Source organism: Zonotrichia albicollis, chromosome 25 (genome assembly GCF_047830755.1).
Source record: "Zonotrichia albicollis isolate bZonAlb1 chromosome 25, bZonAlb1.hap1, whole genome shotgun sequence".
NCBI lineage: Eukaryota > Metazoa > Chordata > Aves > Passeriformes > Passerellidae > Zonotrichia > Zonotrichia albicollis.
Window position 1 is genome coordinate 864,730 of NC_133843.1, and position 12,834 is coordinate 877,563.

Genomic DNA, 12,834 nt, shown 5'->3' on the forward strand with positions numbered 1-12,834 from the left:
AGCTCAATAGAAAAAGAGCTGTTCTGGGTGGTGTTTAAAGATGGTGTTCCAGAGGAGGAAGCATTAAGCTGGAGAGAGCAGTTTATCAATCCAGAGCCCTCTAAACCCGGGGCACAGGCTGTGCTTTGGCATTGCGGTGGAAATCTGCTCCACAGCAAGGGGTTCTTTGTTTAGGAGTGGGGAACAGGATGTACAGGAGTGAGTTTGCTGCAGTGGGGCTCTGCTGCCCTTTGGTGCTGCGGCTGCAGAGCAGAGCCAGGTGTGGAGAGGTGGCCCTGAGCTGGGGTTTGCACTGCTCTGAACGGGCAAAGCGAGTGTTCCCGGTGCTGGGCGCGGCCCGTGTGTCCTCGGGGGGTTCTGTATCCCCCGGGGGGGTTCTGTATCCCCCGGGGGGTTTTGTGTCCCCGTGTCCCCAGAGCCAACTCAGCCCTGCGAGTTTTTCCTCCCGCCCGAGCGTCGGCGCAGGGCGCGAGCGGCCGCCAACCACAGAGTCTGCGCGGGGCGGGCGCGGCAGGCGGGGCGCTGTGTGTCGGGCCCGCCGCCGCCGGCGCCGTACGGTGAGCGGAGCCGGGCTGGGGGCGCAGCTGGGACCGGAGCGGACCGGGAGGGGTCAGCTCGGGCCGGGGAGGGGTCAGCCTGGGCCGGGGAGGGGTCAGCCGGTCATACCCTGCGGCAGCGCGCACCGGCCGCCCCGCTCCGGCACCGCGTGGGCGGCGGCAATGGAGGGATGCGGGACGGACAGGAGATGCAGGATGGATGCGGGACTGGGGATGCCGGAGGGATGCGGGACGGAGGGAAGGAGGAGGGATGGACGGAGGGATGCGGGGGTGAACGGGAGATGCTCCCGGCCCCCGGCGAGGGGCAGGCACGGCCAGAGGAGCTCGGGGCGCGGGGACCGCGGTGCAGCCCCGGGCCCGCCGCTCCCGGCCCCGCTGCCCCGCAGCCCGCGGCTCCGCAGCCCGGCCCGGCCTTCCCGGGCACCGGCCCGGCCTTCCCGGGGCCGGGGAGCTGCAGCGTCCGGTGCGGGGGCGGCGGGCGGGCCCTGCTCCGTATCCGGGAGCTGCGACAGCCGCTGTCACACGGGGCTCAGCGCTGCCACAGGTGGGCTCATGGATGTCACATGTGGGCTCGGCTTTATCACGGGTGGGCTTGTGGCTGTCACAGGTGGGCTCAGCTTTGTCACAGGTGGGCTCATGGATGTCACCCGTAAGCTCAGCCCTGTCACGGGCCCATCCCTGTCACAGGTGGGCTCATGGATGTCACAGGTGGGCTCAGCTTTGTCACAGGTGGGCTCATGGATGTCACCCGTGAGCTCAGCCCTGTCACAGGTGGGCTCAGCCCTGCCACCCCTGATCTCATCCCCGCGTTCCATGCGCTGCCCACACACCAGGCTGGGTTCCTCACAGTCCCCTGTCCTGCTTTTCCAGGGTTTTGGAAGCGGCTGCTGTCACGATGCTGGGGCCAGAGCACACGGAGTGAGCCTGAGTCAGAGCCAGAAGGGCCAAACACGAATTCCTGCACCTCTCATCCTGCTTTTAATGTGAGTCTCCTCATTAAGCCTTGGCTTCTGCAGCAGCTGATGGTGAGCTCATTGCTGCCCTGCTGTTTGCAGTACAGAACACCAGTGGGGTCTCAGAGAATCCCAGAGCCCTTTCCTTCATGTGCAGAGGCTTGTGAGACCCCCAGGCCATGCTGCATTTTCCATGGAATCACAGAATATCCTCAGCTGCAAGGGACCCCCAAGGACCATCAAAGTCCAGCTCTTCTGGCCATGCACCTGGTGATTATTTTTCAGTGGGGATACAACAGTAGCAAAAATACCTTTTGCATTTTTTCCCTGGAGACCTGGAGTGAGCTCCTGTGAACGGGAGCTGCAGTGGCTGTGCAGGGGAGTGCCCAGCCTGGCTGCTGGGCCAAGCTCCTGTGTGTTTTATGTGGATCAGGCCCAGGAGGCTTCTCCTGAAGCCTGACTGAGTAACTTTGTTCTGCCTGGCTCGGGGATTTTTGGAGTATTATTTTTTAATGGGAGCAGTGGTGCTTAGTTGATATGAAAGCAGTAAACACTGCTGGGTTTACTTTATTCTGTGTAGTGTAGCTCAATATTTTGCAATTGGGAGGGTTGTGAAACTGCCTTTGGTTTGGGAACACACGTGACTGTGGCTGAATCTGCCGGGAAGTTCCCTGGCTGATTCCCTTTTTTCTATGGGTCTGGGGCAGCATGGCCCACCCAGACCCATCCCATTCCTCACTGTGCAGGGCTGCCAGGGTGTCAGTGCCTCTGGTTCCTGGAACAAAGGTTGCTCAGGAAGTGTAAATACCCATTTATTGCACTGAGGAACTTTGGCATCTGGGTTATAACCCCGCAGCAGGGGAGGGGGAAGCAGAGAATCATTTATTCTGCAGGCAGAGCCTCAGCAGTGCCCCTTGGCAGCTGCCAGTGCTGCAGGCTGGGTTCCTTCAGTGGGTCCAGGGAGCTCAGAGAGCAGGAGAGGAGGGAGGGAGGGGACACAGCCACGGCAGAGGGCTGGGCAGGGAGGAGTTAAACTTCCAGGCTGCATTTCAGCTCCGTGTAGCTGCCTGGGAGCAGGAATTGCCACCCGTGCCTGTGTTTTACCTGCTCACAAACAGCCAAAGGCTTCAGCACAGCCAGCAGGGCAGGACTGTGAACAGGGATGTGCTGGGACATTGCTGGCTCAGGCACTTGTGGTTTTTCTCTGTTCTAATTGGGTCTTTCCTCCCGTTTTCCAGGAAGGGAACAACCTGCCTTACCTGTGCTGCACACCTGAGCACTGAGCAGAGACACACAGAGACACAGGAGGAGCAGGATCTGCACTGGGAGAGGCTGGGCAGGAGGAAAATCTCCAGCTGCTTTTGGGGTCTCTAGAGCTCCTGTGTTACAGGTGAGTCTGCTGGAGAGAAACACGAGATTTCTGCAGAGCAGTTCAAGCTGCAGACAGGGAGAGATATCCAGATGTTTCTTTGTGGTTATTTAGTTATCACCATTTATTGACCAGAGCTCAAAGTTTTTAAAGAAGTAAATAACATTGTGTGCTGTGAAGGCTCTGCTCCTAAACCACACACAGCTTATAAATGACATTAAGGGAAGGAGATAGCCAGTGAGAGAGCTGCTGAAATAATACATGCTGTAATGAGAGCAGCACAGTGGTTTAGTCACACATACAGGAGTGACTAAACCTCTCTTCAGTGACATTACATCTCTTAAGATGCAAAGTCATTGCTGTGTTTCTCAGTTTAAGTGCTAAATGTGTCCTTTCTCATAAAAACAACTTTATTTTGAATAAATGAGTGTGAACACAGGGACTTTTTGTCCTGGCTGCAGTGGTTTGAATGGGCACTGAGTGGAGAGGGCCAGAACAGGACCTGCTCTTCCATAGTGAAGGTTGCAGGAGGCAGAGCACAAAGCCCAGGTTGTCACCTGGCCACAGACACAGCACCATGGGGTAGCACCTGGACTGGCTCACATCAGTCTGAGGACTGAGCTTCTTCCCCAGAGCTGTTTTATCACCCCAGTCTGCCAGCAGCCATCAGACCCAGTTCAGTGGTGGGGCACAGGAGCCACAAGTGGAAGAAGAGGAGCCTGGGGGTGCCAGTGGTGGTGTTTGTCCCTGAGCTGCTGTGACAATATTGACATGAAGCCATGCCAAGGCAGCCCAGCAGTGTTTGAGCACAGTCCCCAGCAGGATTCAGGGTGCAGGCACGTGTGCTCAGGGTGCAGCACGTGTGCTCCTTTGTGGCCAGCCTGATTTGGATGGAAATGGGTTTGTTTCCCTGTGCAGGGGCACTGACACCCCCCCAGCTGTGGGAGCAGTGCATGTGCTGCCCAAGGACCTGCAGCACACACTGCCTTCACTTCTGGTGTGCAGAGGGAGGCTGCAGGTTTGTCAGGAGCCCAAATTACTGCCTTGATTCAGATCATGGAGGGGAGGAGAGGCTGTTGGGTGGAGGATGCAGGCAGAGACCCCTGGCTCTCTGGGGAAAGCAGGTACCTTGTGTTGTGTTTTGCAGCACTACAACATGGATTGATTTGTGTTTTTATTCCTGGCCTCCAGTGTTGCTGGCTCTGCCTCTTCTCCCCACGATGCTGGGAAGGGTCCTGTGCACGGTGCTGTTGGTGGGAGCCCTGCCACCCCCAGCTGGAGCCTCCCGGGGCCACATCTCCGTGATCCTGCTGGGAGCCACGGGGGATTTGGCCAAGAAGTATTTGTGGCAGGGTCTGTTCCAGCTCTACAGGGACCAAGTGAGCAGCGGCCACAGCTTCACGTTCCACGGGGGGGCCCTGGCAGCTCTGGAGCCAGGGCAGAGGCTGATGTTTGACGTGCTGAAGAAGCTGTCCTGTCCCCCCGACGAGCCTCCCAACCGCTGCGCCGTGCTCAAGGACCAGTTCCTGAAGCTCAGCCAGTACCACCAGCTGAAAACTGCCGAGAATTACACAGCTCTGAACAGGGAGATCGAGACCCTGCTCAGCCAGGAGGGGCTGGAGGAGGCTGGCAGGATCTTCTACTTCTCCGTGCCGCCCTTTGCCTACACGGAGATCGCGGGGCACATCAACGGCAGCTGCCGGCCGCGCACCGGGGCCTGGCTGCGCGTGGTGCTGGAAAAGCCCTTTGGCCACGACCTGCCCTCGGCACAGCAGCTGGCTGCACAGCTGGCAGGCTTCTTCAGGGAGGAGGAGATGTACCGAGTGGACCATTACCTGGGCAAGCAGGTGAGCAGCCCCTGCCAGCCCCAGGGGCTCCTCATGGTCGGTTCTGCGTCTGGGGAGAGCGTTGTTCCCCTCCCAAATCCATGCTGAGCCTCCACTTGCTCCTGCAATCCTGTTTCTCTGTCCTGGGGGAGCAGGGGAAGTGTGCAGAGCAAAGCAGGGTTCCTCCTGTTGGGGTGGTGAGGGTCCCTTCTGCAGAGCAGGGCTGGGCTCTGTGCCTGGAGCAGAGATGCAGAGCTCCTCTGGCCTCCTCGCCAAGGTCAGGGTTTGGTTTCGCTGAGTGAGCAGCACCTGTCCTCTCCCAGCTCCACATCTCATTCCACACAGGCCTCTCTGCTTAGCCATGGCTTCTGGAAGCGCTCCTCCATTTGATATGATAAAGAGCTGATGGGATGTCAGTTCTGGGGGATGCTTAGGGAAGGTTTCTCCCTGCCCTGCAGGGCTGTCTGCTGCAGGTACAGCTCAGGATGTGGAGCTGCACTGTCCCAGAGGGAGGCTGTTCAAGGACATGCCATCCTTGCTTCTCAGGGATGTGATGCCACACTTTAAAGCAGCCTGTTCCAGCCATGGAAAGGTGGCCAGGTTTTACTCAGAAGTTGCATGTCCAGCTGTGGAGAGCATCTCCACTGAGAGGGGGCATTTCTTCTGTTTTATTTTGGGGGCTTATTTTATTTTATTTTAAATGTTTATTTTTATTTTATTTTATTTTTTAAATTTTATTAAAAGAGCAGATGGCTTTAGTGGTGTAAGCATCTGAAGTGATGTATTTCAGCACTTTGGAACCTTACATTAGTCCCAGGATGATCTGACTCAGCCCTTTGTCCTCTGACAGATATAAACTGAGTGCTCTGCAGTTTGTAGTTCAGCCTTTTCACATGAAACCTCAAAATGCCTCAGAAGGACCTTTAATGTCTGCTCTGGACATCCACTGGTGACCCTGCTGTGCATCACTGCAGCCTCTCCTGCTGCTTTTCTCTTCTCTGACCTGCTCTGCTGCCTGTCTGCTGCATGGGGCAGGGAGGCAGAGGCGCTCTGGGAACCTGCTGAGTTCTTGTTGGATCTTTGGATTTTGCCCTCACAGGCTGTGGCCCATATCCTGCCCTTTCGGGATCAGAACCGACAGTTTCTGGACCCCATTTGGAACCGGCACCATGTGGAAAGAGTGGAGGTTGTCTTGAAGGAGACTGTGGATGCTAAAGGTTGGTGAGGCAGTGTGCAGGGTGTGCAGGGTGAGTGAGTGAGAGCTGGCAGGCTCCTCATTAATGGGGAGGGGGCCCTTGAGGTGGTGCTGGTACAGAAATACAAAAGGAGCAGGTGAATGGTGTGGGGAAACAGAGAGGGACTGTCCCACCCTTCCTGTGCTGGAGACTGACTCACTTCCAGGTAGAGTTGCTGCCTCTAAGGAAAAATTCCATTTGTAATTCATCTGGAAGCAGGGGCAGAACCCCCCAGCTTTTTCTGCTGCAGAGCTCTGGGGGCATTGCTGACCTTTCTGTCCCAGTTCTTGGTAAACAGTCCTAGACTGGGAATTGGTGCAGTCTAAGGCCACTCCAGCTGTCCTGCTGTCCTGGCAGCCCCCAGGCTCACCCCCAGTGTGCCTTTGTGCTGCTCTTTGGGAGGTGCTCGTGCATCTCCTGCCTGGGTGTTCCAGTCCCTGGGCCAGTCTGGGTTTGTGTGCCTGTGTCCGTGCCCTCCTCTCTGTGGCAGGAGGAGCACTGCAGAGGGACAGTCCCAGACAGAGGCAGCTCCTGCTGAAGGGCACGGCTGCACTGCTGCAATGCTGCAGCATCCCCTCTGCAGTGCTCAGCATAAAGCTCCCGGGCTGGGCTCTGCCTGCAGCACTCCTGGCCAGGCAGGTGCCCAGGCTGCTGCACCAGCAGGGCTGCTTCCCCACTCCCTTCAGCTCTGCCTCCCTCCCTCAGCCTCGCCTCCACAGGCTCAGCTAATGCAGTTCTGTCAAACCTGGGCTGGTGATCTTTGGTTTGGCAGCCCAGAGCCTGTTTGTGGGAGAGGGGTGCACTGCAGAGAGATTTAGGGAGAGCAGCATTGTCTTTGCACAGCCCCAGCTGCTCGCTGTGCCCCCCTCTCTGAACACCTTTGTCATTTGTCATTTGATGTCATTTGATGTCAGTTGATGTCATTTGTCACTTGATGTCTGGTTTCCCCTGTGCAGCTTCAGCTGGCAGCCTGACTCCCAGCAAGTCTGCAGCACTGATCCCATTGCTGAATGTGCCTTTGGATTGGGGAGGGAGGTGAATGATCAGTCATGGGGGAAGCCTGTGGTGGTGATGCAGCCTGCTGCTGGTGACACACAGCCTTGAGTCACTGCTGCAGTGCTCTGTCCTTTTCCCACTGTCCCCACCTGCATGACAGGCCAGGCAGGGAAAGGCAAGCGTGGCTCTGTGCACGAAATTTTGTCTCCCAAGGGTATGGCTCAGCCAGAGCCTTCTGAGGACAGGAAAACCATCTCGTCCTGCTACAAGCAGTGACCACTTCCACTAGGACAGGTTGCCCAAAGCTCTGTCCAACCAGACCCTGCACACATCCCGTGACAGGACACCCATTCCCTGAGCTTGATTGCCTCAGGTTAATTGCTGGGTGGGGAGAGAGGAGCTTGGAGCTTGCTCTCCCCAGCCCCACAGTGAGATGCAGAGGAGAACCAGGTCCCCTGAGCAGCATTTTGCCTTCCCCACATGCCCAGGGCGCACCAGCTTCTACGAGCAGTACGGGGTGATCCGGGACGTGCTGCAGAACCACCTCACCGAGGCCCTCCTGTTCCTCATCATGGAGCTCCCTGCCAACGTCAGCAGCGCCCAGGAGGTGGTGCAGCACAAGCTGCAGACCTTCCAGGCCCTGTGGGGGCTGCAGAGGAGCAGTGCTGTGCTGGGACAGTACCAGGCCTACGACAGCCAGGTGCAGGAGGAGCTGCCCGAGGCTCGGGGCCACGTCAGCACCACACCGACCTTTGCAGGTGAGGCTTTGGGCCAGGGGAGCAGCGAGAGCTGTGAGCCCTGCAGTGCCAGCCCCATGGCTCTGGGGCTCACTGCTCACTCAGGGATATGCCCAGGCATCCACTGGCATGGGAACTGGAGCTGGACAAGATAATGCTCTTGTTGTGTCAGTTCACCAGGGATCCAGGGAATGGGAAGTGTAAGGATTAAGGCCCATTATTATAAAATCTCTGCACTGTGTTTAGAAGTGGCCTCTAAACTCCTTTGCCTTCCCATAAACTTGAGTTGAGGGGTAAAGCTTTGCTCTCTGTGGTGAGTGAACCCCAAGGCCATCTCCAGCCATGCTGTGAACATGAAGAGAATTGTCTAAATGATGCTCATGCTCACAAACTGGTTTCCTGCGAGATGAAAGGAGGCTGAACAAGTGGGATAGATGGGAGGGAGTGAGAATCATGAATGGCCTGGGTGGGGAGGGACCATAAAGATCATGGAGTTCTGGGCAGGCAGTGAAGCCGTGGAAGGGCTGATGGGGAGCTAGAGACACAGTGGTACCAAGGGAGCTGAGGAGGGCAGTGGTGGGCAGTGATGGAGATCCCAGGGGTGCCTGTTGAGGTGTGGAGGGCTGTCATTGCAGGGGTGCTGATCCACAGCCACAGCCTGCGCTGGGAAGGGGTCCCGTTTCTGCTCACCTCGGGGAAGGCTCTGGATGAGCGGGTGGGCTACGCCCGCGTGCTCTTCAGGAACAGGGCCTACTGCCCCCAGAGTGGCACGCTGAGGGACGCAGGGCACAGCCAGTGCAAACCCAAGCAGATCATCTTCTACTTCGGGCACGGCGCTCTCAACACCCCCGCGGTGCTGGTGAGCAGGAACCTCTTCCAGCCTGCCATGCCCAAGGACAGCTGGAAGGAAGCAGGAGCTCGCTCAGACCTGCACATCTTTGGGCAGCCACTGTCTGATTTCTACATGTACAGCCCTGTGAAGGAGAGGGATGCCTATTCCGTCCTCATCTCCCACATCTACCACGGCAGGAAGGATTTCTTCATCACCACGGAGAGCCTGCTGGCCTCCTGGGCCTTCTGGACGCCTCTGCTGGACAGCACGTCCCGGCTGCCCCCGCGCCTCTACCCCGGCGGTGTGGAGAACCAGCAGCTGCTGGACTTTGAGATGGTGGCCGGGGGAGTGGAGTTCAGCCTGGCAGAGCCGGCAGAGCTGCTGCACCCCGGCGGGCAGATGCCAAGTGAGTTCAGGGCCATCCAGTCCCAGTTCCGGCAGAGTCCCCTGGTGTCGGCCTGGGCCGAGGAGCTGATTGCCCGCCTGGCCTCCGACATGGAGGCGGCAGCCGTGCAGAGCGTGGCTCGCTCGGGGCAGTTCCACCTGGCCCTGTCGGGCGGCTCCAGCCCCGTGGGGCTGTTCCAGCGCCTGGCCAGGCACCACCACGGCTTCCCCTGGCAGCACAGCCACGTGTGGCTGGCGGACGAGCGCTGCGTGCCCCTGACGGACAGCGAGTCCAACTTCCAGGGCCTGCAGCGGCACCTGCTGCAGCACGTCAGGGTGCCCTACCTCAACATCCACCCCATGCCCGTGCACCTCAACCACCGCCTCTGCGTGGAGGAGGACGGCGGCGCCGAGCTCTACGCCCAGGACATTGCGGCCCTGGTGGCCAACGCCAGCTTCGACCTGGTGCTGCTGGGCGTGGGCACGGACGGACACACGGCCTCGCTGTTCCCCCGCTCCGAGCACGGCCTGGAAGGGGCCCCCACGGTGGTGCTGACCGAGAGCCCCGTGAAGCCCCACCAGAGGATGAGCCTCAGCCTGCCCCTCATCAACAGGGCCAGGCAGGTGTTCGTGCTGGTGCTGGGCAGGGGCAAGCACGACATCACCACGCTGCTCAGCAGGGTGGGCCGCGAGCCCCACAAGTGGCCCATCTCGGGGGTCAGCCCCAGCTCCGGCCAGCTCGTCTGGTACGTGGATTATGAGGCTCTGATGGGGTGATGCTGCAGTGGCCCTCCTCCTTTGTCTGCGTGGCCTTTACAGCCTGGATTGTCACACACGATGTCCTTGTTCCTGCGGTGCCAGCAGCAGCTCCATCCCTGACACCTCCGGCCTTCAGGGGGATCCATGGCCTGCTGCACCTCTGGTGTTTGGGCCTGGGTGAGCTGGGCTGTGTTTGGAGCTCAGGAGGAGCCATGAGCCCAGTGTGACCTTTCTGGCTCTGCTCTGGGTTCTCTGGCCTGCAGCACCTCTGGTGTTTGAGCCTGTGTTCTGTGTTTGGAGCTCAGGAGGAGCCACAAGCCCAGTGTGGCCTTTCTGGCTCTGCTCTGGCTTCTCACTGAGACTTTGGACAAACGACTTCACCTTGAAGTGCCTCAGTTTCCCTGTTTGTGCTTACTGGCATGTAACTACCTCACAGGCACTTCGGGGGACTTGTTAAATCAACTGCCTGCCAAATTCTGTCTAATTTAATGTAATTCTCAGGCTAAAAGACAACAGTACCACACTGATCCCTGCCCTGCTCAGCCTGGCTGGGCCAGGCCCTGGTCTCAGGGCAGTGATGGTGGTGTGCACGTAAATGTGTGACCCTGGATGTGTTGGGGCTCTGGAAATAATGGGGCAGGCTGAGAGTATGGCACAGCTCTGCTCTCCAGGTGAATGTAAACCTGAGAGTGCAATAATTACTGAGGGAAAGCTTGGTGCTCTGAGGAATTGCTGGGTTTAGCTACCAGAGAAATCTTTTATTTTTAAACAAAAATGCCTGTGTTAATTTCATTCCAGTACTTTTGTATTTGGTGTGAGGGAACAAGTTTTAATGAAAAAGTGACCTATGAGAGAGTAGCTATATTGTTATGAATAACAGAGTTTATTCCTGTCTTACAGGTGACTGTGGCATTAGAGTTTTCTATTTTTGCACACTTGCTTGGTAATATGTGGCGGGCACCTCTTGAAATGAACACTGAAAAGTTCATTTGCACTTTGAAATAAGCACATGGGCTTTTCCCCAGGGAGCTACTGTTCTTTGCAGGTGAAAATAGGGTTTATTTGTGAAGTCTCTATCTAGTGGGTCACCCCAAAATTTATCTGAGATTTTATTAAAATCCATTAAAGTTTCCATGTTTTCCTTGGTGAATGGAGCTATTTGGGGGATTTTGCCAAAGTGTATTTTTTTCCACACAGACAATTTCTGTTAAACTCTTTAATTCTTAGCATTTGCTAAATGAAAACCAAATATTTTTGAATACACAACATTTATGACTGGAGAGAGAGAGACTGGATGGGAAGAAGGGTTAAATGAGCAGCAAATCTGATGAGGAGGAATGGTAGCAATCCACTGGGCTGTAGGCCAAGGAAGCAGAGCTATTTTTATTTTGTGAAAGTTATTAATAGAAGGTGTGCACCTTCTTGAGAGCTTGTATTAACCTTTCTTTGCAAAGGCAGCTCCATGGAGTAACTTCTTACAGTCTGTTTCTCCCATAAGTGATTATTGATACTAATTTTTATTCATTTTTTTAATGTCAAGTGCATTCCGACAATTCAATGGTATGATTATATGTTTTACTGAAAGCTAACACTGGAAATAACTCATTTTTCACTTCAGCTTTTATAAATCAAATTGTACAATCTTTTTTTTTCCTATGAGTAAAGTTTTGTGATTCTTTTCATATTGTTTAATGAATAAAGAATTATATTTATAAAAAATAAATTGTTTTTAACAAGAAGTGTCTTTTTAATTTCTTCCAGAGATGGGAATCACTTCCTGCTGAGTGAAGTTTTAGGGTTTTAGTTTCGCAAAGTGGACAATGTCACTGCAGTATTAAATGTTCACTCTGACTCTTGCTTTTTTTTTTTTTTTTCCCTTTTTTTTTGGTGTCTCATCCAGAGAAGGCCAGGACTTTCCAAAACAAGGAGCAGCCAAAGCCCTTTTAAGGTGAGGAGATGGAATCACGCAGTGCTGTGCAGGGCCCTGGAATGGCCAGGCCTCAGGAAGGCCTCGCTGATCCTCATTTACTGCGTGTTGCATTTCCATGGACACTGTCACCACAGCACAGAGCTCACAGAGCTGCATGTTTGCCTCTGAGCTGTCCTCTGTGAGCTCAGGGCTGCAGCTGAGCTGAGCTGGATCCCAGGGCTGGCAAGGGAGTGTGGCAGGACTCAAATCAGACATTTGCTGCACTCCTGCTGATGCACACGTGCTGGTTTCCCTGCATGCAGCTGGAGGGGCTCTGCCACTCACAGGCCTGGCTGGCAGCAATGCAGGGCTGGCATGGGTGCTGCAGTGATGCAGAGGTGGCACAGGGTGATGCAGTGATGCTGAGGTGGCACAGGGTGATACAGTGATGCTGAGGTGGCACAGGGTGCTGCAGTGATGCAGAGGTGGCACAGGGTGATGCTGAGGTGGCACAGGGTGCTGCAGCAATGCAGGGCTGGCCTGGCACCAGTGCTGCAGTGATGAGCTCTGTGCCAGCTGCTGTCCCCATGGTGAGGAGCTGGCCCTGCTCTCTCACACAGAATTTCCTGCAGGAGCTGAGTGTCCGAGTGTCCAGCACACAGAGCAGCCCTGGCTGGCCATGGCCAGAGTGTCCAGCACACACAGCAGCCCCTGCTCAGTGTCCAACACAGAGAGCTGACCCTGCTGAGTGTCCAGCACACAGAACTGACCCTGCTCAGTGTCCAGCACACCCAGAGCAGCCCTGGTTTTGCAGAGGAATCGCTGCGGGTGCCTCTCCTCAGCGCTCTCTGCAAGCCCAGAGCCGGCAGTGCCAGCAGCAGAGGGTGCTGCTTGCCCGTGCTGCTGGGAGCCTCTCGCAGCCCTGTCCTGCCGGAGGAGCCGTTCCAGGCCCGGACCAGCACGGCCGTGTGTGACACCAGCACAGGGATGGCAGGAGTACCCCCTTTCCCAGTCTGCAGGACTCGTGCCAGCCATTAAACCACTGGGATTTCAGGGATGCTCCCCTCAGGAGGAGACAGTCACCTGCAGGTACCTCAGAGGTAACCCAGCACTGAGCTGAGGTTGTAAGTGCTGCTCTAAGTAGGGGAGCACTCTATTTAAAGAGTAATTCTGCATCTTTGTGCTCCATTACATATATTCCATCCTTTAAGGCATCTTCACATCCAGCACCCTGTGCTAAGACAGAAAGGCAAAGGAGTCATGAGAGGAGACATCAC

The 12,834-nt window shown here is 56.2% G+C and overlaps 2 protein-coding genes across 8 annotated transcripts in view; one reads left to right on the plus strand and one right to left on the minus strand.

The window, feature by feature from the left end:
- The window catches only part of ENO1 (enolase 1), a 172,475-nt gene that overhangs the window by 74,941 nt on the left and 84,700 nt on the right, over positions 1 to 12,834 (minus strand). The gene's annotated exons all lie outside the window — the stretch shown is intronic.
- On the plus strand, positions 453 to 11,387 carry H6PD (hexose-6-phosphate dehydrogenase/glucose 1-dehydrogenase). Of its 7 annotated transcripts, none has more exons than XM_074558492.1 (7): positions 453 to 557; positions 1,428 to 1,540; positions 2,749 to 2,900; positions 4,071 to 4,726; positions 5,805 to 5,922; positions 7,425 to 7,694; positions 8,309 to 11,387. In XM_074558492.1, the coding sequence occupies exons 4-7, from the start codon at positions 4,100 to 4,102 to the stop codon at positions 9,664 to 9,666; spliced, it is 2,373 nt and encodes a 790-aa protein (XP_074414593.1). In that variant the 5' UTR covers positions 453 to 557; positions 1,428 to 1,540; positions 2,749 to 2,900; positions 4,071 to 4,099; the 3' UTR covers positions 9,667 to 11,387. The 7 variants fall into 7 exon arrangements, with proteins under 7 accessions (XP_074414593.1, XP_074414592.1, XP_074414591.1 ...); XM_074558491.1 differs by having other exon boundaries at positions 514 to 609; XM_074558490.1 differs by lacking the exon at positions 453 to 557 and adding an exon at positions 616 to 1,164 and having other exon boundaries at positions 1,266 to 1,540.